Source organism: Ranitomeya imitator, chromosome 4 (assembly GCF_032444005.1).
Source record: "Ranitomeya imitator isolate aRanImi1 chromosome 4, aRanImi1.pri, whole genome shotgun sequence".
Classification (NCBI taxonomy): Eukaryota; Metazoa; Chordata; class Amphibia; order Anura; family Dendrobatidae; genus Ranitomeya; species Ranitomeya imitator.
This window is the reverse complement of record NC_091285.1, coordinates 355,800,580-355,823,566: the sequence shown is the minus strand read 5'-3', so window position 1 is coordinate 355,823,566 and position 22,987 is coordinate 355,800,580. Positions and strand designations below refer to the sequence as shown.

General features: G+C 43.0%; 1 protein-coding gene across 1 annotated transcript in view; it reads left to right on the top strand.

Moving 5' to 3' along the window:
- Positions 1-22,987, top strand: part of BCAP29 (B cell receptor associated protein 29) — a 148,362-nt gene that overhangs the window by 85,981 nt on the left and 39,394 nt on the right. The window contains exons 4-6 of the mRNA XM_069765066.1: positions 10,581-10,731; positions 20,881-21,016; positions 21,368-21,479. Of these exons, the coding sequence (XP_069621167.1) occupies positions 10,581-10,731; positions 20,881-21,016; positions 21,368-21,479 (399 nt within the window). The remainder of the gene's footprint in view (positions 1-10,580; positions 10,732-20,880; positions 21,017-21,367; positions 21,480-22,987) is intronic.

Here is a 22,987-nt window from a genome sequence, read left to right as displayed (position 1 = left end):
CGTCATCTACAACCATTCTTTCCTCACTATTTTTTAAGGGGCCTACATTTTCAGTTTTTATTCTTTTACTATTGATATAGTTGAAGAACAGTTTGGGATTAGTTTTACTCTCCTTAGCAATGTGCATTAAGAAACCATATAGAAAGGTTACCTAGGGAAGACAGGTACGCTAAAAACAACAGATGTTAGAGAGGGGCGGACACTTGGATGTTAGGGTTCGGGTACCAGAACAGTACCCAAACACGAACCCCATTAACTTGAATAGGAGGCCCGAATATCCTGTGTTTTCCACGCTGTCATGTGTAAACGCTGCTTCTGATCAACGGTAAAATTATCACCTCCGGTCAGACAGCCGTGGTTCCCACTCTGTCAAGACAGCATGAGCGCAACTGTGATCGGAGTAGAGGCGAGTTCGCCACAGTGAAATTCTCCTGGTGAATTTGCCTCTCCACCGTGAGACTTTCTCACGGTGCTAGTGAGGATCTCACAGAGGTCCCCAAAATTTAGCCCGGCCGGGAAAGCAGCCTCAGTGACCTGCGGTAACCCCGATAACGTCACTGAGGCTGCAGTGGTTCTCCGCCTGGACGGTCGCATCTTGGCACCTTCCAGGTTAAAAACTGTTTATCCCTCAGACATGGATTACGGTGTGGGACAGAATGATGGATAGGTGAGGAATATTGTTGCTTTTTATTTTTGTTTTATTACAAGAGATGAGGGATTCAGTGGAATTAGGCGTTAGGTGAGTATAAGGCTATGTTCACACCTTGCGTCGGGTCCCTGCGGGTTCTCCCGCAGCGGATTTGATAAATCTGCAGGGCAAAACAACTACGGTTCTCCCTGCAGATTTATCGCGGTTTGTTCCGCGTTTTCCGCTGCGGGTTTCCGCCTATACTATTGATGCTGCATATGCAGCAATATGCAGCATCAATAGTAATGTTAAAAATAATAAAAATTGGTTATACTCACCCTCTGACGTCCCGATCTCCTGGGCGCTGCACCCGGCGGTCCGGTTCCTAAGATGCTGTGGGAGAAGGACCCTTCGTGACGTCACGGTCATGTGACCGCGACGTCACCGCAGGTCCTGGTCGCACAGCAACTCTGACCGGACGGCCGCGTGCAGCGCCCAGGAGCTCCGGACATCAGAGGGTGAGTATAACCAGATTTTTTATTTTTTAACCCCAAATATGGTTCCCAGGGCCTGGAGGAGAGTCTCCTCTCCTCCACCCCGGGTACCACCCGCACATTATCCGCTTACTTCCCGCAACGTGGGCACAGCCCCATGCGGGAAGTAAGCGGTTCAATGTATTCCTATGGGTGCAGAATCGCAGCGATTCTGCACAAAGAAGTGACATGCTGCGGGTTGTAAACCGCTGCGTTCCCGCGCGGTTTTTCCCGCAGCATGTGCACAGCGGTTTGCGGTTTCCATAGGGTTTACATGTTACTGTAAACGCTATGGAAACTGCTGCGGACCCGCAGCATCAAAATCGCGGCGGTTCCGCGGTAAAAACCGCTAAGTGTGAATATAGCCTAACTGTTTGTTATTGTTAAATAAAAAAGTAAAAGTGTGTTTCAAATAAAGCATTTTATTCTGGCTGTGTCTTTATTGTCCATATAGCTATAGGATTAGTAATGGATAGGTGTCTTATAGACTCCTTTCCATTACTAAGCCATGGACTTGATGTCATCGGACAATACAAAAGTGACATCAACCCCACAAATATGAAGTGGTGGCAAGAGGGAAGAGCCGAGCAAAGGGCCAGAATTGGCGCATCTAATAGATGCGCCTTTTTGGGGGCTGCTGCAGGCTATTTTTAGGCTGGGGGAGGGCAATATCCATTTCCCCTTACCAGCCTGAGAATACCAGCCCACAGCTGTCTGCTTTAGCAAGGCTGGTTGTCAAATATGGAGGGGGACCTCACGCGGTTTCTTTTTTAATTATTTAATTAAATAATTAAAACAGCATGGGGACCCCGCGATTCTTGATAACCAGCCTTGCTGAGGCTGACTGCTGAGGGTTGCAGCCCCCAGATGTGAGTTTTGCCTGGCTGGTTATCAGAAATACAAAGAAACCCACAACATTTTTTTTATTATTATTTATTATTTCTTGACAGCACAGGAGTCGGCTGAATATTCCCTTCAGCAGCTCCTGCTCTTAGTATTATTAGTGGCAGCATGCGTTGCCTGATGGGAGCAGTAGTGACATCAGCCGACACCTGTGACCAGAGGTAAACTTTATACCTGTGATCACAGGCAAGTAAGGGGCCATGGATATTCCCTCCCCAGCCTGAAAATAGCAGCTCACAGCTGCCCCAGAAAAGGCATATCTATTAATGTGCTAATTCTGGCACTTTGCCCATCTCTTCCCACTTGCCCTGTGGCGGTGGCAAGTGGAGTTCAAATCTGTGGGGTTGATGATACCTTTGTATTGTCTGGTGAGATTAAGCCCACAGCTTAGTAATGGAGAGGCGTCTATAAGACACCTATCCATTACTAATCTTATAGTTGTATTCTAAATAAAGACACAGCCAGGATAAATTAGTTTTTTATTTGAAATAAAAACAAAACACAAATTTTCATTTTTATTTGAAAATAACAAACAGTTATACTCACCTAATTCCTATTCCACTGAATACTGAATACTCTCATCAGCCGCTGCCTGCACTTACTGTTATTAGCGACAGCAAGCGTAGGTTGATTGAAGTAATAGTCCCATTATGCAACGCCAGTGACTGGACTTTTTACCTCCGATCACAGCTGCCTGTTCACTGTCATTTCACGTTGTCATTTCACACCGTGGAAATCGCAACTCTGACCGACTGTAATGATTTTACGTCCGATCATAAGTAGTGATTTCAGCCTTTTCATGCACGAACCAAACAAAGAAAAAGGTATGCAACAAAACGGGATCACCAACACAATAGGATACTAGTTAATGATAAGTTTATTACATGGAGAACACACAACAGACTTTTAAAAACATTTAAAAGGCCTCCACCACATAGGTAGAGGTGGACCCGCCACCTCTACCTATGTGGTGGAGGCCTTTTAAATGTTTTTAAAAGTCTGTTGTGTGTTCTCCATGTAATAAACTTATCATTAACTAGTATCCTATTGTGTTGGTGATCCCTTTTTGTTGCACACCTTTTTCTTTGTTTGGTTCATGTCATATGAGTATGCAATAGGTGATCCCATACGTTTTTACTGGACGGTGCCCGCTCTAATATATGTTGTATATAGCCCTTTCATGCACGTGACAGTGTGGCAAACACTAGATGTTTTGCCCCCCCCCACCCCCCATTCAATTGAATGGGTTCTGGGTTCAGGTACTGTTCTGGTACCTGAACTGAACTTTTTTTTTTTTAACGGTTTGGCTAGACCCGAACATCCAGGGGTTCACCCATCACTACTCGGAAGCTCTACAGACCTTCCATCCTATATAGACCTTCCTTTACTTCCTTGAAATTAATTGTCGAAGGTTGTTCTAGCAATATTAATTTTAGAAAAATTATCTGCAAATGTCTCCTGTGATGTAATTTTCATCTTGTGCCATGTTATGTCATTGTGGGGATAGAACATTACATAGTACAAGTCATGTTCTGCTCTGTTATGAGTTACGCCAGATCCGTCTGCTGAGGATACAGTACAGTGAAAAAACGTATGTAATGGACTCTGTTTAGACAAAGCCAATTGCTCATTACAGGAGTATATTTGGGGAATTTAAATGACCCCCGACCATCTAATATTGACAGTTTATGTGAAGCATAAGCCATTCATTTTTTTTTTATTTTTTTTTTATAGGCGGGCTAATTCTTTTAATGGTATGTAGGTTTGGGGCCATTGGTTTGGTATGCGGTATAGCATTTCACACATGCCCATGTCCTCATCAGCTGTTCTGGCATTCATTAGGTTGCAATAACAATTTTTACATATTGTTTTGCTATTTTTTTTTTTTTTTGCGGAATAAGCACAGCATCTAAACCACCCTAAAATGTACATACCTGCTTAGCCATATATTTTAAAGACTTGGTTCACAGGGACAGCGGCTGGTGCGGATTTTTGTGAAGAGGAAGTGTAATATGGAGTTCATTTGGCTTTACATGCAACATTTGTGTATACAAAACATGAGTGAGGGCTGCCACTCCTGCCGCTCTCACTGACAGGCACATGGGAAGCCTAGCTCTGTGCCCTTTGTAACTTGTTCCACTGTTATGGCAACACGTTATTTTCCTTTTCTTTGTGTCACTCCTGACATTAGAATTTTTGCACTGTGTAAGAAATGCGTCAGTCATTTGTACCTTATCAGCTTCTTGGAAGGTCCTTGAATCTCCTCGTACTTTGTTTATCAACCTTTGGTGACCTTTCCACTATTATAGAGCCTCCATTTAATTAAATGTAAAGTTAATCTAAATGACAGAATTCTTTAAAAAAAAAAATGAACGGGGTCCGCATGACATCAGTTGCTTAGTGCCAGTTTTTACTATTAGAGTTTCATCAGTTTTGCTTGGATGTAAAAAAAAAAATTAAAAATGCCGGTTTCTCAACAATTCTTTTATCAAGCAGTCCGTGAAAATGGACAGAATATGGTTGGCGTTTTTTTAAGGACCCATAGACTTGCGCTTGAGTTTGATTGAGACTCTGATCAAAATCTGTCATGCGAAAATACAGTAACATGTGATCAGCCCCATTGAGGACACAGCCCTCTCCTGGTTCTCCTACCTCTCTGACTGCTCATTCACTGTATCTTTTGCCGGCTCCTCTTTCTCTCCTCGTCCCCTTATTATCGGGGTTCCACAAGGCTCATTCCTAGGCCCCCTCCTCTTCTCTCTTTACACGGCCCCTATTGGACAAACAATCAGCAGATTTGGCTTCCAGTATCATCTCTATGCTGATGACACCCAATTATACACTTCTTCCCCCGACATTACCCCTACCCTAATTCAAAATACCAAGGATTGTATGTCTGCTGTCTCTAACATCATGTCCTCCCTGTACCTGAAACTTAATCTCTCCAAAACGGAACTTCTTGTGTTTCTCCCTTCTACTAACCTCACTCTACCCAACATCGAAATTACCCTGGAGGGTTCAACCATAACTCCCAAGCAGCATGCCCGCTGTCTTGGGGCCATATTCGACACCGAACTTTCTTTTACTCCCTATATCCGATCAATCACTCGCTCTTGTCACCTGCATCTTAAAAACATCTCCAGAATCCGACCTTTTCTCACCATTGAAACTGCTAAGACTCTTACTGTCGCTCTTATTCATTCCCTTCTGGACTACTTCAACTCTCTTCTGATCGGTCTCCCTCTTACCAAACTTTCTCCTCTCCAATCCATCTTGAATGCTGCAGCCAGAGTCATATTTCTGTCCAGCCGCTTCACCGATGCCTCCATCTTGTGCCAGTCATTACATTGGCTACCCATTCGCTACAGGGTCCAGTATAAACTCATCTCTCTCACCCACAAAGCTCTCCACAGTTCTGCACCGCCTTATATCTCCTCTCTCATCTCTGTCTATCGCCCTACACGTGCCCTCCGTTCTACAAATGACCTAAGACTAACATCCCCTGTAATCCGAACCTCGCACCTCCGTCTCCAAGACTTCAATCGTGCTGCGCCAGCTCTCTGGAATGCACTTCCCCAGACGATCAGACTGATACCTAGCCCCGACCTATTCAAGCGCGCTTTGAAAACCCATCTCTTCAAACAAGCCTACCACATCAACTACTCAGTAAACTAACTTTGCCCTGTTCCCTCCTTCCAAATATTATCTGCAAGTGAATCTGCACCCTACTACTCATCTGTCTCCACACCCTCCATGCACCCGATAACTGCACTTGATACTTGACTATTGCACTTAAACACACGGGCTGATGACCGGATCATGCAGCTTTAGATGAAAATCCCTATTTATTATAATTGCCAGACCTGAAATAACAAGCACTTTTCACCTATTGAGTCCCCCCATTTCCTTGTAGATTGTAAGCTTGCGAGCAGGGACCTCACCCCTAATGTCACTGTTTAAATTGTCTTAACGCGTACCGAATTTTTTGTTTGTACATGTTCCCGCTTAATTTGTAAAGTGCTGCGGAATATGTTGGCGCTATATAAATAAAAATTATTATTATAATTATTATTATTGTCTATAATAGTTACGAGTTTTATCTGTGAAAAAGCAAGGATTGAACTTGTACAAGAAAAACTGGATAAGCCCTTTAAGGCTAGGTTCACACTGCGTTATGGTGGTCCGTTAAACGGACTACGTTACACCGCAGCACAACGCGGTGTAACGTAGTCTGTTAGCGCCGCCATTGAAAGCAATATCGGATGCATCACTAGCGCACGCTCACAATGGGTGTGCACTAGCGATGTGCCGTCATTGAGTGACGGACTCTGGGACGCGGGCTGCAGCGTTTCCGGGTCCGTCACTGCTAGCGCAGATAGAGCATCTGCTAGCTCTATCTGCGCTAGCGCGATGACAAATCGGCACTTATGTTACAGCAGCCCGTTAATGCATGTGCTGAACGGGCTGCTGCTAACGCAGTGTGAAACGTTTTAATCAAGTACTCCTTTTAGGTCTAGTTTGTATTTTCATTGATTTGAGAGGATTTTTTTTTTTTTGGGGGGGGGGGGGAACCCTAATGCTAAAAAAAACAACTCGTACAGAAACTTGTACTTTTCCTGTCAGCATCTCAAGAATTCCCTAAGGATATGTGCGCACAGCCTCATGTGGCATAGCTGTCAAGTTTTCCTAGGGGTAGCCGCTTTAGGAAGACTCTGGAGGTCGTTTCTCTGCAGCTTCGCCGTTGTTCTTGAAGCGACTCTCATTCTATACTCTCAGGTGAAGAGTGAGCACGTCCCTTATGTTATCCACTTTAGTGATGACACAGAACGTTCGCAGCAATGCAATTATGAGATTGCTGTGCATTATGTTCATATTATGGAGTGCTTTTGCTACACTGTTTTTTTCATGTGTTTGGCTGGCCCAGTGAGTCCACTCCTAAATCCCATTGAGAATCTGTGCCAAGATTTGGATATTGCTGTTCAGACGCCTCTATCCAATTCCACTAAACTAAAGCTAGTTTGCAAAGAATTGGCAAAACTTATAGAGAGATGGCGCAATAATTGCAACAAACAATGGTTCTTCAAAGTAATGACTCCTTAGGGGCTGAAAACAAATGCACATCACAATGCTCAGATTTATATTTTTTAAATAATTAGAAATCCCTGAATCGTTTCCTTAGACTTCTCAAATGCTTGCTAATCTGTGTTGGTATATCACATGATATCCAAATAAAGGGCAAACATAAAAAAAATGTGGAAAAGTTCATGGAATATGACTACTTTTTTAAGGCACACTGTTTCTGGTTTTTAATGTTTTCATTTTTACCTGTCCTGCTGTATAAAGATGATTGCTGAAAAAAATAAAAAATATTTAGGAACGTTCTATAAATTAAAATCCATTGCCACCCTGTTGTGCAGTGTTTAACCCCTTAATGACAGCCTGACCTGAGATATTCGAGAATAGCCTCCCCATACAGGTGACAATCCAGCAGCTGTCCGCTGTCCACTATAGCTGACAACTTGCTGCATCAGCCACGATCCGTGTTTGCATCATCCAACTCTGTTTAACCCCTTAGATGCTGCTGTCAATAGTGACTACATCATTATAAATGGTTAACAGAGGGGCTTCCTATATAACCAAATTGGTCCCGATGTTTGCCATGGCAATTCATGACCAAATCACGGCCTTAGAGTCTGATTGCTGTAGTAATCTGTTCAGAAGTTAGAGACATTTAGGTGGGAATAATAATAATAATCTTTATTTTTATATAGCGCTAACATATTCCGCAGCGCTTTACAGTTTGCACACATTATTATCGCTGTCCCCGTTAGGGAATTTAGATTGTGAGCCCCATCAGTATGTTTTTGGAATGTGGGAGGAAACCGGAGTACCCGGAGGAAACCCACGCAAGCACGGAGAGAACATACAAACTCTTTGCAGATGTTGTCCTTAGTGGGGCTTGAACCCAGGACTCCAGCGCTGCAAGGCTGCAGTGCTAACCACTGCGCCACCGTGCTGTGGGAAAAATGCACATTTTCATTCCTATCATGCCACTTTGCATTAATTCCTGTAAAGCACCTGAAGAGTTAATAAACTACCTAACTGCAGTTTTCAGTATGTCAGGGGGTGCTGTTTTTAAAATGTTATCACGTTTGGGGGTTTCCCAATATACGAGACCCCTAAAGTCACTTAAACATGGATAAGTCCCTAAAAAAAATAAATTTCGTACATTTCCTTGAAAAAATGAAAAATTGCTGCTACATTTTTAATCCTCCTAAAATGCTAACAAAATAAAATAACATTTTACAAATGGTGCTGATGTAAAGCCGACATGAGGGAAATGTTATTTATTAATGGTTTGCTGAGGTATGGCCATCTGGATTAAAGGGGTAATCATTCAAAGTTTGAAAATTGTTAATTTTTTAACATTTTTCTCAAATTTTTTATAAATAAACACAAAACATATTGACCTAAACTTAACATTATCATAAAGTATAATGTGTCACGAAAAAACAATCTCAAAATCACTGGGATTTGTTGCAGAGTTATTACCACATAAAGTGACATTGGTCAGATTTAAAATCAGTCAGTCAGTTAATTTACTCCTAACCGTGCAGCATATTATATGAAAAAAAGCTTTGATGTAGTCCTATGCTATTTACTAATGAGTATTGCTAGTCTGATGGGCCTTTATAGACCACTAGAAATAGGCCCATGCTATTGCATCGGGAGTGCAGTGAAATGAACATCTGTGTATCCTTAGAGGTGCTAACAGGAGCAGTGGACATGTCACACCATTTGCGCTTTCCAACATACCGCTCTTTGGCTTAGCCAGTGGGGCGGGGGATTTGATTCCCGCGCTGCTCATTGGCTCAGCCAGTGGGCTGCTCAGCTTTGGCAGGAGATTTGAATCCTGCACCAAAGCTGCGCTGCACCGCTCATTGGCTGAGCCACCCGCCGGCTGAGCCAATGAGCGGTGCTGCACGGGATTTGAATTCCCCCGCCAAAGCCGCGCTGCCACAGGTGGCTCAGCCAATGAGCGGCACGGGATTCAAATCCCCCGCCAAGGCGTGCGGCACTCCTCATTGGCTGACTGTTGCCGCACGGCTTTGTTGGAGATTTTAATCCCACGCCGCTCAGCCAATGAGCGGTGCCGCATGGCTTTGGTGGGGAATTTGAATCTTGCGCCACTCTAAGCCACGCGGCACCGCAAATGAGCGGCGCGGGATTCAAGTCCCCCACCCCGCTGGCTGAGCCAATGAGCGTTGCCACGCGGGATTTGAATCCCAAGCCAAGCCGTGCAGCACCGCTCATTAGCTGAGCGGCGCGGGATTCAAACCCGTGTGGCTCCGCTCATTGGCTGAGCCGCCCACCGGCTGAGGTTTGGCGGGAAATTCAAATCCCGCTCGGCACCAATCAGCCGGCGGGGTAGGAGATTTGAATGAGCAGTGCCACGTGGCTTGGCGGGGGATATGAATCCCGGCCGCCATATTGGAATAGCCAGAACTTGAGTGTTCCATTATGGTGGTCGGCGTAGTTCCGATGCGAGCATCCAGGACATGAGCGGCTGGCACCACTCATCTCCCGGCTGTGTCGCAGCTGATCTCCCGACGGAATAGCGGTGCCGTTTTTGTCACTTGTGGAGGCGCAGTTCGTGGCCTTCCGGCCGCGGTGGATTGTGGGATAGCGACTCAATCGCCGGAAGCTGTGACAGAGCCGATTGGCAATTATATATTAGATGTTTGGCACCCCCTCTCTGCCTTGCAATGCCGCACCACCACCTATAATTACATAGTAACATAGTTATTAAGGTTGAAGGAAGACTATAAGTCCATCTAGTTCAACCCATAGCCTAACCTAACATGTTGATCCAGAGGAAGCCAAAAAAAAACATGTGGCAAAGAGTAAGCTCCACATTGGGGAAAAAAATTCCTTCCCGACTCCACATACGGCAATCAGACTAGTTCCCTGGATCAACGCCCTATCAATTGACTTGGCTAACATCATCATCATCACACAGCCGGGAAAGTCAGTTGATTAAAGAGCCCATGCTGGCTCAATACTTTTCTGGCTGTGTGGATGAAGTGGAACACATTATACAGGGCTTATTAGCAATCGATTAAAAGGCCGCACAACAGGGTGGCAATGGCTTTTACAAGGAAAAACTTGATGTCTGATAACTTTTAATTACATGTAAGGACTAAATCTTAAAATGTATAACTATATTCTATTGAAAGGAATTGCACAGCCAATACTTAAAGCTCCAACGATGACCACTACAGCCAGTTTTTGGCAGAAATAATGACCCACTAGAGTCAGTGATTGTGTGCAGTGGTCACATGTCCTTCGCAGGACTTAATCACTTTGGCACGAAGCACTCAGATTGGCAGCAGACTGGTAACCAAACGAAAAAAAACTAAAAATTTCTTCTACTGCTATTACCAATTTTTATCTGCTTTGACTTTGTTGTTGTTGTTAAGTTTATTATTTGAAGAATTATTTTCCTTCATTTACAGATGCTGTGAGAGAGGTCAGAAAGTATTCTACGACTCCGACAATGGATAAGTCAGCAAAACTTTACTCTAATAACTATGATCATCTCCATATGAAGCTCTTTAGAGCCCAACGAAATCTTTATATCTCTGGGTTCTCCCTCTTTCTGTGGCTGTAAGTAAAAAGCAGTGTCTTTTCGCAATCCGTAAGTGCTAGGATCCTAAGAGTGAGCTCATTTTCAACCTCCATTTAGGAATGGCATTAGCATTATTTGTATGAGGAAAAAAAGGAAAGGAACAATGCATGTAGTCCTAACCCACTGAATGCTATTATTCCAGGTTTAATTTCCATTTGTTGTAAATGACCAGTTTAAATAGTCCTCGACTAGCTCCCATAATTGACCATGCATACCACATTATATGCTTCAATTTGCATATAAATTCTGTATATGAAAAGTTTCGTTTTCATTACTTAAAGACGACGCGTCACCAGGTCATGTGATGTCAAAAAAAAAAGGCAGGACGGTCACCAGGTCACAGAAAAAAGGCAGGACTGGTCACAGGTCACAGGAAGAAGGCAGGACCGGATAGACCAGGCCACAGAAAAATGGCAGGACTGGTCATAGGAAAAAATGGCAGGACTGGTCATAGGAAAAAAAGGCAGCATTACCAACACCAGGCCACAATACCGATGCACTAACAAGATACAGCAGACCCCATAAGAAAGGCGAGGGCAGCACAGGTGCAAAATACTGATGGAGGAACCACTCACAAGTCTACCATTCATGGGGGGAGGAGGTTGCCTAGTTTTATAAATGCACACAGAAGAGGCTTGCATAGGACCCCAGTCACACAGGTATGTGTGTGATGCAGTGTCTAGCTTACAGCCTATTGATGAGGCCCATACTATTAGATCAGGTGGGATGCCCAGCACTATATAAATGCACGCTACAAAGACAGGAAAGATATATATCTTGGTACCGTGTTAGCCAGTAGATAGAAAAATATTTAGAATTGAGAGTCCTCAGTGGTTGATGCCTTTTAATGGCTAACTGAAAAGATGGTAACAAATTGCAAGCTTTTGAGACTACACAGGTCTCTTCATCAGGCAAAGACTAAAAGAAATTCTGAAGAATCACTTATTTATGCACAACATGGCACAGAAAAAAAAAGAAAAAGGAAAAATCATGGATAAGTCAGGTGACATGAAGCAGAATTACCATGAGTGCTAAACAGTTATGTCCATAAATATTGGGCCAGTTCTTAGATAAGGATTGCTTTAATGTCCTCTGATTGGGGTCTGGTTCTGTTGTGATGACCCCTCATAGTCTGAGGGGCAAGTTCCTTAGTTGATGTAAAAAGACATAAATCCATGTGACACATTCATTCCTGCTCATTCATCCTCACCCACAATTACTTTGAATTTGACAAGAAGATCTATCTACAGGAGACTGGCACAGCAATGGGAAGTAAAATGGCCCCACAGTATGCAAATCTTTTCATGGCCAAGGACTTTTTGTCCTCATGTCCCATCAAGCCTCTGGCCTACTACCGCTACATTGATGACATTTTAATCATCTGGACTGAGTCTGAGCCACAGCTAAAGACGTTCCATGAACAGTTTAATCAATTTCATCTTACCATCAACTTGACACTCAACTACTCCTGCACTGAAATTAACTTTTTGGACACCATCATTAAGCTGCAGAACAATAAAATAGAGACATCCCTGTATCAGAAGACAATCGACCGTCCAACATACCTTAAATGGCACAGTTTCCATTCAATACACAAAAAAACTCTATTGTCTACAGCCAAGCCATCAGATACAATCGTATATGTTCCAACCCATTGGATAGGGATGAACACCTTGGTCGCCTCAGAAAGACCTTTTTGAATCAGGGCTACCATCCAAGAACAATTGAAAACCAGATTACAAGAGCCACCACAATATCAAGGAATCACCTGCTACATTACAAAGCTAAAGAAGAAAATAACCGGGTACCTCTAGTAGTTACCTACAATCCAAATCTGGAGGTGCTAAGGGGAGCTGCATGGAAATTACAACCTTTACTACAAAAAGATGCCCGCTTACAATCCATTTTTCCAGACCCCCCACTACTGTGTTTTAGGCAGCCCCCAAATCTAAGAAGCATCATTGTCAAGAGCTCCCTGTCCTCTCCAACAGCTGCAGGTACCTTTCCTTGCAATCAGAAAAAATGTAAAATCTGTACATTTATAATGACCACGGACAAGATAAAGATCCCCAATTCACATCAGGACTACAAGATACCAGATACTTTCAGCTGCGTCACTTCTAATGTGGTGTACTTAATTATTTGTACTAAATGTCCAACTGGGGGTCTGTATGTGGGGGAGACAGGGGAAAAGCTTAGAGCAAGAATGAATTCTCACCGCCACACAATAAGAGAAAACATAATGGATCTACCTGTGGCAATACATTTCTGTCTCCCGGATCATAACATTATGGACATGAAATTACTTGTGTTAAAAGGTAGCTTCAAATCTGAGAGAGACAGAAGAGTCTGGGAATATAAACTGATGATGACCTTTGACAGTCTCATTGCAGGAATGAATGTGTCGCATGGATTTATGTCTCTTTACATCAACTAAGGAACTTGCCCCTCAGACTATGAGGGGTCATCACAAGAGACCCTAATTAGAGGACAATAAAACATTCCTTATCTAAGAACTGGTCCAATATTTATGGACATAACTGTTTATCACTCGTGGTAATTCTGCTTCATGTCACTTGTCTTATCCATGGTTTTTACTTTTTTTTCCGTGCTATGTTGTGCATAAATATGTGATTCTTCAGAATTTCTTTTAGTCTTTGCCTGATGAAAAGACCTGTGTAGTCTCGAAAGCTTGCAATTTGTTACCATCTTTTCAGTTCTCCACAAAGACAGGCGCACCAATTAATCCATCTATCACTTTAAAGGGACTAGCTGCATTCTGCCTTAAAATGAGAAAGATGTGAAATAAAAAAATGCCTAAATGCATGAGGTATTGGTCTATATTTTGGACAAAATATGCAAACTGAGAACCCACGTCAAATGTCAACTTTGTCTTGTGAGTCCTTACACTAAGATCAAAACTTACTAGAAAAAGATGTAAATTCAAAACACCAGGTCATGTGACCAGTTTTTGCTCTTTTATTCCTGCTGCTCCTCCGAGTATTATTTATAAATTTTACATTTTTAAAGCCACCCTACGATTCCACATATATTATTTTTTTTATTTATTGCTGCTTTTTATAATCTTTAATAATGCGGCGTTATTGATAGCGTAATAATGCAGAGCAGGCTAAAGAAAAGCTGCCATAGACTCCTAAGAGCAATGCCCCATTGGTGAAGACCATAACACTTGGTCTATGTTCCCTTACTGAGCTTTTGGTGTGTTTATTTTGACCCTGCAGAATTTCTGCACCATTTTGGTACATTTTATTTAAATTGGGTGACATGTGTTTTTTCATTGCGTTTTTGTGTGCATTTTTGACGTTGTGGTTTTTGTCTCTTGTTGTTGTGTCATGTTTTAAATAAAGCTGCTTTGTTTTCGATACTTTATTTTCCTTTGATAAAACTTTATTGCTATATTTAAAGGGAATATGTCACCCCCCAGGGACATACCGTATATACTCAAGTATAAGCCGAGATTTTCAGCCCACTTTTTGGTGCTGAAAGTAACCCTCTCGGCTTATACTCGAGTCATACCCAGGGTCGGCAGGGGAGGGGGAGCGGAGCTGTGTAATAATATTCACCTGCTCCTGGCGCGGTGTCCCTGGTTCCCCGGCAGCTTCTTCCTGTAGTGAGCGGTCACATGGTACCGCTCATTACAGTATTGAATATGGACCCGACTCCACTCCCATAGGGGAGGAGCCGCATATTCATTACTGTAATGAGCGGTACCATGTGATCGCTCACTACAGGAAGAAGCTGCCGGTGCCGAGGAACAGATGTGCAGTGACCGCGCCAGGAGCAGGTGAGTATAACTCAGTGCGCGATATTCACCTGCTCCCCGTTCCACCGTCGGCGCCGCTGCGTCGTCCGCGTCCCCTGCACTGACGAGCAGGTCAGAGGGCGCGATGACGTGATTAGTGCGCGCTGCCCTCTGCCTGAGCGTCAGTGCACAGGACGGGGAAGACACAGCGGCGCCGACGGTGGAATGGGAAAGGTGAGTATAGCAAGTGCCGGGGGCCTGAGAGGTGAGTATGTGATTTTTTTTTTTTTTTTTTTTAATCGCAGCAACAGCATATGGGGCAAATGTCTGTAGGGAGCATCTTAAGGGGCCATGTGCAGCATGATATGGGGCAAATATCTGTATGGGGCCATGTGCAGCATGATATGGGGCAAATATCTGTATGGGGCCATGTGCAGCATTATATGGGGCAAATATCTGTATGGAGCATCTTATGGGGTCATAATCATTTGTGCAGCATTATATGGGGCATACTTTAATATGGAGCATCTTATGGAGCTCATCATAAACTGTATGGAGCATTATATGGGGCATATTTTGTATGGAGCATCTTATGGGGCCATCATGAACTATATGTAGCATTATATACAGCTCCTGATTCAATATGGATATTCAAAAACACTTAACCTACTGATGTCTCAATTAATTTTACTTTTATTGGTATCTATTTTTATTTTTGAAATTTACCAGTAGCTGCTGCATTTTCCACCCTAGGCTTATACTCGAGTCATTAAGTTTTCCCAGTTTTTTTGTGGCAAAATTAGGGGCTTCGGCTTATACTCGGGTCATCTTATACTCGAGTATATACGGTATATGACCTATTAATATGGGCATACAGGTCATAGAAATGATACACTAGTCCTACCTGTATGCCTCATATTAATGGTCTTGTTGCTGGAAATGTTATATTTATTGTTTTTTTGCGGGACAAGATGACATTTTCAGCTATACCATTTTTATTTACATTTTTCTTTTTTATTGCGTTTTATTGCACTTTTTGTTTGGCGGTATGATGATGATAGCATCTTTTTGCCTTGGTTTTTTTATTTATTTTTTTACAGTGTTCACTGAAGGGGTTACTAGTGGGACAGTTTTATAGAGCGGGTCGTTACGAGCACGGCGATACCAAATGTGTACTTTTATTGTTTGTTTTTGTATTTACATAAATGTATTTATTGGAAATATTTTTTTTTTTCTTTATTTGGGGATTTTTTTTCAAAAATATTTTTACACTTTCTAATATTTTTTTTTTCTTTTTTACATTGTCCCACTATGGGACATTAATGTATTACATCAGGTCGCAGATTTGATGTTCTGCAGTGCTGAGTATCAGATCAGCATCTAACAGGCAGGGAAGGAGGCGTCTCCGTTCCTGCTTTGTGCAGGCACTGGGAAGCCACCTTTCCTGCAGGACCCGGAGGGACTCTGTTGCCATCTTGCAGCCAGGTGTCTCCATGGAGACGATCAGGACAACGCGATTGCATTGAGTTGTCCTGATGGAAGCGTGCAGGGAGCCCCCTCCCTGGAGCTATAGAGTTTAAGTCCTCTTTTTCTCTGAAGAGGCAATTTGCATATTATATTTCCCAGAGGAGCATTGCTCGGCGAATAAGCCTCCTTGCCTTGACAAGCCAGAGCTGGAATGTCACTCTCCATAAAGAGCAGCCCCTTAGACCCCAGTCCAGAGCCTCTCATCTAGCCAAATTAGTTCTCATGCTTCGCACTGACGAGGGCCAACAGCCCGAAACACAGTGTCTGCGAATTGAGATACGGATTTGGCTTTTATCCTAAGTCATATTGCACGACTCGTTAACGGTTTGATTGTGACTTGTAGGATCGCTACTTCCAACAGGTGGCACTATAGAGTTTAAGTCCTCTTTTTCTCTGAAGAAGCAATTTGCATACTCCTCAATAGTACTTTTTAACAGCCTGAGAAATAAGGGTATAGCGCCCCCCCAGCGTCAGAAAATCTCAACCCCTCGGTAGCTGAGACCCTTGGAGAACATAATCAAGGCCGGTTTTACGGTCCACCGAACAACGGCAATCAGTCAGATTTACAATTAATTTTTCTCTCCTCTGATATAATCGAACATATCAGAGAAGAGAGAGATGGGGTCACCTCCCCCCTATATCTAGGCCATCCCTGGGCCCTCCTGATCTGTTCCCCGGCCCTCCGCATCATGTTCCTGGAAAATTTGGCGGTGCATGTGCAGTGCGCCTGCCAAGATATGCCGGCCGGTACCCGGTAACAATAGGGAATTTTTCCTATTGGTTCCTTTTGATCTCTGTGATAGACCCTATCACAGCGATCAGAATAAAAAAAAGTAGTAAATTAAACCCCTCTATGTAATAAAAATTATAAAATAAAAAAACAGATTTTTTTTCCATTCTTTAAGGTTAGGGTTGGAGTTTAAAAAAAAAAAAAAAAAAAAAATTTCAAAAGTAAAAAAATGACGATATGACGGCTAGTGTTTAGTGCAAGTGCTCATTACTAGTGATGAGCGAGTATACTCGTTGCTCGGGTTTTCCCTAGCACGCTCGTATTTATTAGTGCTCGGAGATTTAGTTTTCGTTGCTGCAGCTGCATGATTTGCTTCTGCTAGACAGGCTTAATACATGTGAGGAATGCCTGTTTGTTTGGGAATTCCCACGTGTTCACGTTGTCCAGCAGCCGTAAATCATGCAGCTGAAAACTAAATCTCCGAGCGCTAACAAATACTCCCGAGATCACCCGATAACAAATACTACGAGATCGGGAAAACCCGAGCGTGCTCGGGGAAAACCCGAGCAACGAGTATACTCTCTCATCATTACTCACTACTTGAGTTTGCATCAGGCACTTGCACTCAACACTAATGATGACATTTTCAATATGAGGACATAGTGTCATAAAATTTTGTCGGACTTGTGAGTTCAAAATGCTGATTATACCCCTGGATAAAATCCTTGAGGGGTGTAGTTTCCAAAATGGGGTAGTGTGTGTGTGTGTGTGTGGGGGGGGGGGGGGGGGTTTCCACTGTTTAGGCACATCAGGGGCTCTCCATACGCAACATGGCATCTGCTGTCGATTCCAGACAATTTTTCGTTAAAAAAATCAAACAATGCTTCTTCCTTTCTGAGTCCTGCTGTGCGTTCAAACAGTAGATTTCCCCCACATATGGGGTAATCTGTGTGCTCAGGAGAAATTGCGCAACATATTTTGTGGTCCATTTTCTAATGTTACCCTTGTGAAAATAAAAATGTTTAGATCTAAAGTAAATTTTTTGTGAAAAAAAATTAACCCCTTTCTGCCATTAGACGTACTATCCCGTCGAGGTGACCTGGGACTTAATTCCCAGGGATGGGATAGTATATCATAGGCGATCAGCCGCGCTCACGGGGGGAGCGCGACCGAGTGTCAGCTGATCATTACAGCTGACAATCCGGCACTATGTGCCAGGAGCGTTCACGGACCGCTCCCGACAAATTAACCCCTGAAACACTGCGATCAAACATGATCGCACCGTTTTGGCGGCATAGGGAAGCATCACGCAGGGGGCTCCCTGCGTGCTTCCTTGAGACCCTCGGAACAATTCATGAATTGCTGATTTTTCTTCAATCTGCCTGACCAAAATCGGAATAAAAGCGATAAAAAAATGTCATGTGCCCGACAATGGTAACAATAAACACGTAAACTCGTCCCGCAAAAAAACAATACCTCACATGACTGTGGGCCAAAATATTGAAAAAAATTATAGCGCTCAGAATGTGGTAACGCAAAAAAATATTTTTTGCAATAAAGTGTCTTTTAGTGTGTGACAGCAGCCAAACATAAAAAACCCGCTGTAAATAGTAAATCAAGCCCCACTTTATCACCGCCTTAGTTAGGGAAAAATAATAAAATAAAAAAATGTATTTATTTCCATTTTCCTATTAGGGTTAGGGTTTGGATTATATTTACAGTTGGGTTAGGGGTGTGTCAGGGTTAGGGGTGTGGTTAGGGTTGGGATTAGGGGTGGGGGTGTGTTGGGGTTGGGGGTGTGTTGGGGTTGGGGGTGTGTTGGGGGTGTGTTGGGGTTAGGGGTGGGTTAGGGTTGGAGTTAGAATTGGGGGTTTCCACTGTTTAGGCACACCAGGGGCTCTGCAAACGCAACACGACGTCCAATCTCGATTCCATCCAATTCTGCGTTGGAAAAGTAAATCGGTGCTCCTTACCTTCCGAGCTCTGCTGTGCTCCCAAACAGTAGTTTTCTCCCACATTTGGGGTATCGGCATACTCAGGACAAATTGGACAACAACTTTTGGGGTCTAATTTCTCCTGTTACCCTTGGGAAAATACAAAAAATGGGGGCTAAAAGATCATTTTTGTGGAATTTTTTTTTTTTTAATTTTCACGGCTCTACGTTATAAACTTCTGTGAAGCACTTGGGGGTTCAAAGTGCTTACCACACATCTAGATAAGTTCCTTAGGGGGTCTACTTTCCAAAATGGGGTCACTTTTGGGAGGTTTCCACTGTTAAGGCACATCAGGGGCTCTCATATGCAGGTGCAGCATAGATAGGTAGTAGGACTGTTAAAGAAACAAGTAATGCAAGCAATGACGGCTATTAATAAGCCAAGTGGATGTATGGCACTAGGGGTCCCCTCGATAAAGCTGCACGTTTTAACTTACATGGTTGTTGTCTGTAAATCTTACATTTTAAAATTGAATACAATAAAGTGTTGAAATTTTTAAGGCGATTTCCTTTTCTCTGATGCAATTGTTCTTTGAAAGCTGCGTAGCCTAGGCTTGTTACAATTTTGAAGGTTGGAAATTATGGGGTTTATTTAGTCCTGTTACCCTTGTGAAAATGAAAAATTAGGGAAAAAAGTGCTAAAAGTAAATTTCAGATGTTTTAAAAAATGAATGCCCATCATATCAACCTAAATTTACCAATAACCTAAAGTACAATATATCATGACAGTATCTGAATTTCTGAGATACCGTATGTTGAAGAGTTATTGTCACATTAGTCTATACCTGATGAAGAGACTTGAGTAGTCTCGAAAGCTTGCAATTTGTTACCATCTTCTCAGTTAGCCGTTAAAAGGTATCAACCACTGAGGACTCAGTTCTAAATATTTTTCTGCCACATAGTGTCAGATTTTTTCAAACTTTGGCCTGGTAAAAAAAAAAAAAAAAAAGGTGAAAACAGGTTTCGGCAGGAAGTACGGTACATTGGAAAATTAAATAAAAAAATAAATGTCCACGCTTTGCCATACTATTTCTAAAAGCGTCTTTTAGTGTGTGACAGCTGCCAATCATATTACTCCGCTAAAAAAACCCGCTATAAAAGTAAATCAAACCCCCCATCATCTCCCGCCTAATTTGGGAAAAATAATAAAATTTAGCATTTAGTGTCTCCAGCATTGCCCCAGTGTGTCCAGCAGTCATCTGCCCCAGTGTGTCCTCCAGCATTGCCCCCAGTGTGTCCAGCAATCTGCCCCAGTGTCTCCAGCATTGCCCCAGTGTGTCCAGCTATCATCTGCCCCAGTGTGTCCTCCGGCTCCAGCATATTGCCCCCAGTCAGTGTCCAGCATTCTGGCCCACCCGGATTGCCGTTAGGTTATCAAAAAAACAAAAAACAAGCAAACTGAGTCCTCCTCACCTGACCAGCGCTCCAGGCGGCAAGCTCCCTCCAGCAGCGCGCACTCGCCAGCGAATGACAATGACGTCTGACGCCAGCGACGTGTGCGCTGCGCCTGCGATCAACTTCAGCTGCCAGCCTCCAATTGGCTGGCGGCTGTTGTTAACTATTGAAGTGCGGGCGCGCGCCCGCATGTCAATAGGAAACCGCCGCAGTGCCGGTAGGGGCCCAGTGAGCAGATGAGATGGGGCCCGATGCGGGCCCCCACTCTCTGCCCATCGGGTCCGGGGGCCCATAAATGATACGCCAGTCTGAAGGGGTACATGCAGTAATGCCCTGATGGCGGCGGCTGGCGGGCAATCTGTGCGGTAGCCCAGGGCCCCCCCACACCACTGGGCCATGGGCTACCACCCAGATTGACCCTCTTATAATCCGCCACTGGTGATCAGACCTTATTGACCTATCCTAATAAGGCATCAATGTAAAAATAGTAGACAACCTCTTTAATTCCTATGCTGTGATCAGTCCTGAGATGAGACAAAACAAAGGGCATACTCTTTTGCATACAGAGGATTCTCTTTTGACGTATATCTTTTATAGGCAGAGAACCCAGGGACTGATTCGGACTGTCGTTTTCAGTATTAGAAGCTGGGCGGAAATTTTTGGTGTAGGAAATGGTAATGAATGTTATATAATCCTGTTGTCCTCCACCTATTTTACAGTGTTTTGAGAAGGGTAACTAATCTTATAGTGCAGTTGGCCTCAGAGACCGAATCCAGTGGTGCGCTGAAGGCCCAAGTGGAAAAAAACAATGAAGCTGCAAAAAAGTACATGGAGGACAATGAATATCTGAAAAAGGTAAAATTGGTTGTATGATAAATAGTTTATTTGTGCTGCTATCAGAGCCAGGCAGAGAAGACCAAATCTAAGTCTTCCTTGCATGGTTGGATGTATCTGAGAAGACCTTGCATGTTAAACTTTGCAGTCTAGCTCCAATGGATCTCACGTATTTTGTTAATTGAAACTTTTTGAGTTTCCTTACAAATAAAGAAAGCCAAAAAATTAAAGAAACACTTCCATTAAAGTTTTTTATCCTATTAATATATTGCAGTCATCATATTATATAGCACCGTGTACTTACAATTGCTCATTTTGCCTTCCCACCCAGATAATGCTTATCTTTTTCATTGTGCATCTTTTATTTTGAAGGTTTTGGATTCAAGTAAAGTCAGTGACAATGATCAGAAAATCAAAAGAGAGAATGAAATATTAAAGAATGAAATTGAAATGGGAAAAGCAGAACTGCAGAGAATGGCAGAATGTGAGTATTGTTGGAGCTTAATTTATTTAATAATATACTGTTTTATCCATTGAAATTCTTAATAGTCATGCCTTGCACAACTTTTACTGTTATTCTCACTGAAAGCAAAATATAAACCTATAATACATAAAAGAAAGGTGTAATAAGAAAATAATTTAATGTTTAAATGTTTTTTATGTTACATTTTTTGATAATGTTTTTCAATTTTTAGACTAAGGCTTTGTGCGCACGTCCGGAATTGCTGCGGAAACTTCCACGGCAATTCTGGAACCCTTGCCGTGGGATAAACGCATTCGAAATTCGCATGCATTTTCCCACTAAACAAGCGTTTTACAAGCTTAATTAGCTTGCAGAATGCTAGCGTTTTCCAAGCGATCTGTAGCATCATCCCTATTGATGCCTATGCAGCATCAATAGTAAAAAGATCTAATGTTAAAAATAATAAAAAAATTAATAAAACATGATATTCTCACCTTCCGGCGTTCCTCGCAGCGTTCCCGCTCCTCGCGATGCTCCCGTTCCCAATAATGCCTAGCGGCTATGACCTCAGATGACATAGCGATCTCGCGAGACCTCTACGTCATCACAGGTCATTGCCGCAAAGCATCGCGCGGAGCAGGAAAGCTGCGAGGGACCCCGGAAGGTAAGAATATCATGATTTATTTTAATTCTTTTTATTTTTCAACAATTATATGGTTCCCAGGGCCTGGGGGAAAGTCTCCTCTCCTCCATCCTGGGTACCAAACGCACATGATCCGTTTACTTCCCGCATGGTGGGCATAGCCCCATGCGGAAAGTAAGCCGATCAATGCATTCCTATGTGTGCTTAATCCCAGCAATTCCGCATTCCGCACAAAGAATGAACATGCTGCATTTTTTTCCAGAATGCGATTTCGCCGTGGAAAAAAACGCAACATGTGCACAAAAAATGCGGATTGCATTCTAGTAATAGGATGCGTAATGTATTCGTTTTTTCCACGTTTTTATAGCGAAAAATCCTGAACGTGTGCACACAACCTAATTCTTCCTATCATGAATAGATGACTTTTCAGCAGTTTTGTTATCTTCACCCACAGAATTTCAATGACAAGTATCACCTCTATTTTTCAATAAATAAGATAGTATTAACTATTTACAATAGGCAGTGGTCATAATTACCCTCCTTTCCTTCCTTTTACAAAGACCTATGTCCCACATGCCTAGCAAAGTCTCCTACAGAAAGTAATTGATCTATAGGCCATAGTGGACTGGCAGTGTCCATTGACAACCTGTACAAAACAAGATGTGTGTGTCAGGATTGCTTATCAGGATCTTGTGTTCTAAGAGTATTCTCCCACGGTCAGGAAATGCGGGCTGGACGCTGCGTACATCCACAGCGGCCAGATGTTACAGCATAGTGGATGGGATTTGAAGAAATCCCATCTCCACTATGTGTGCACGGACGCCTCCGGCTTCCCTGTGGAGACGGACATGCAGAGCGGCTTTCCAGACCGCAGCATGTCAATTTC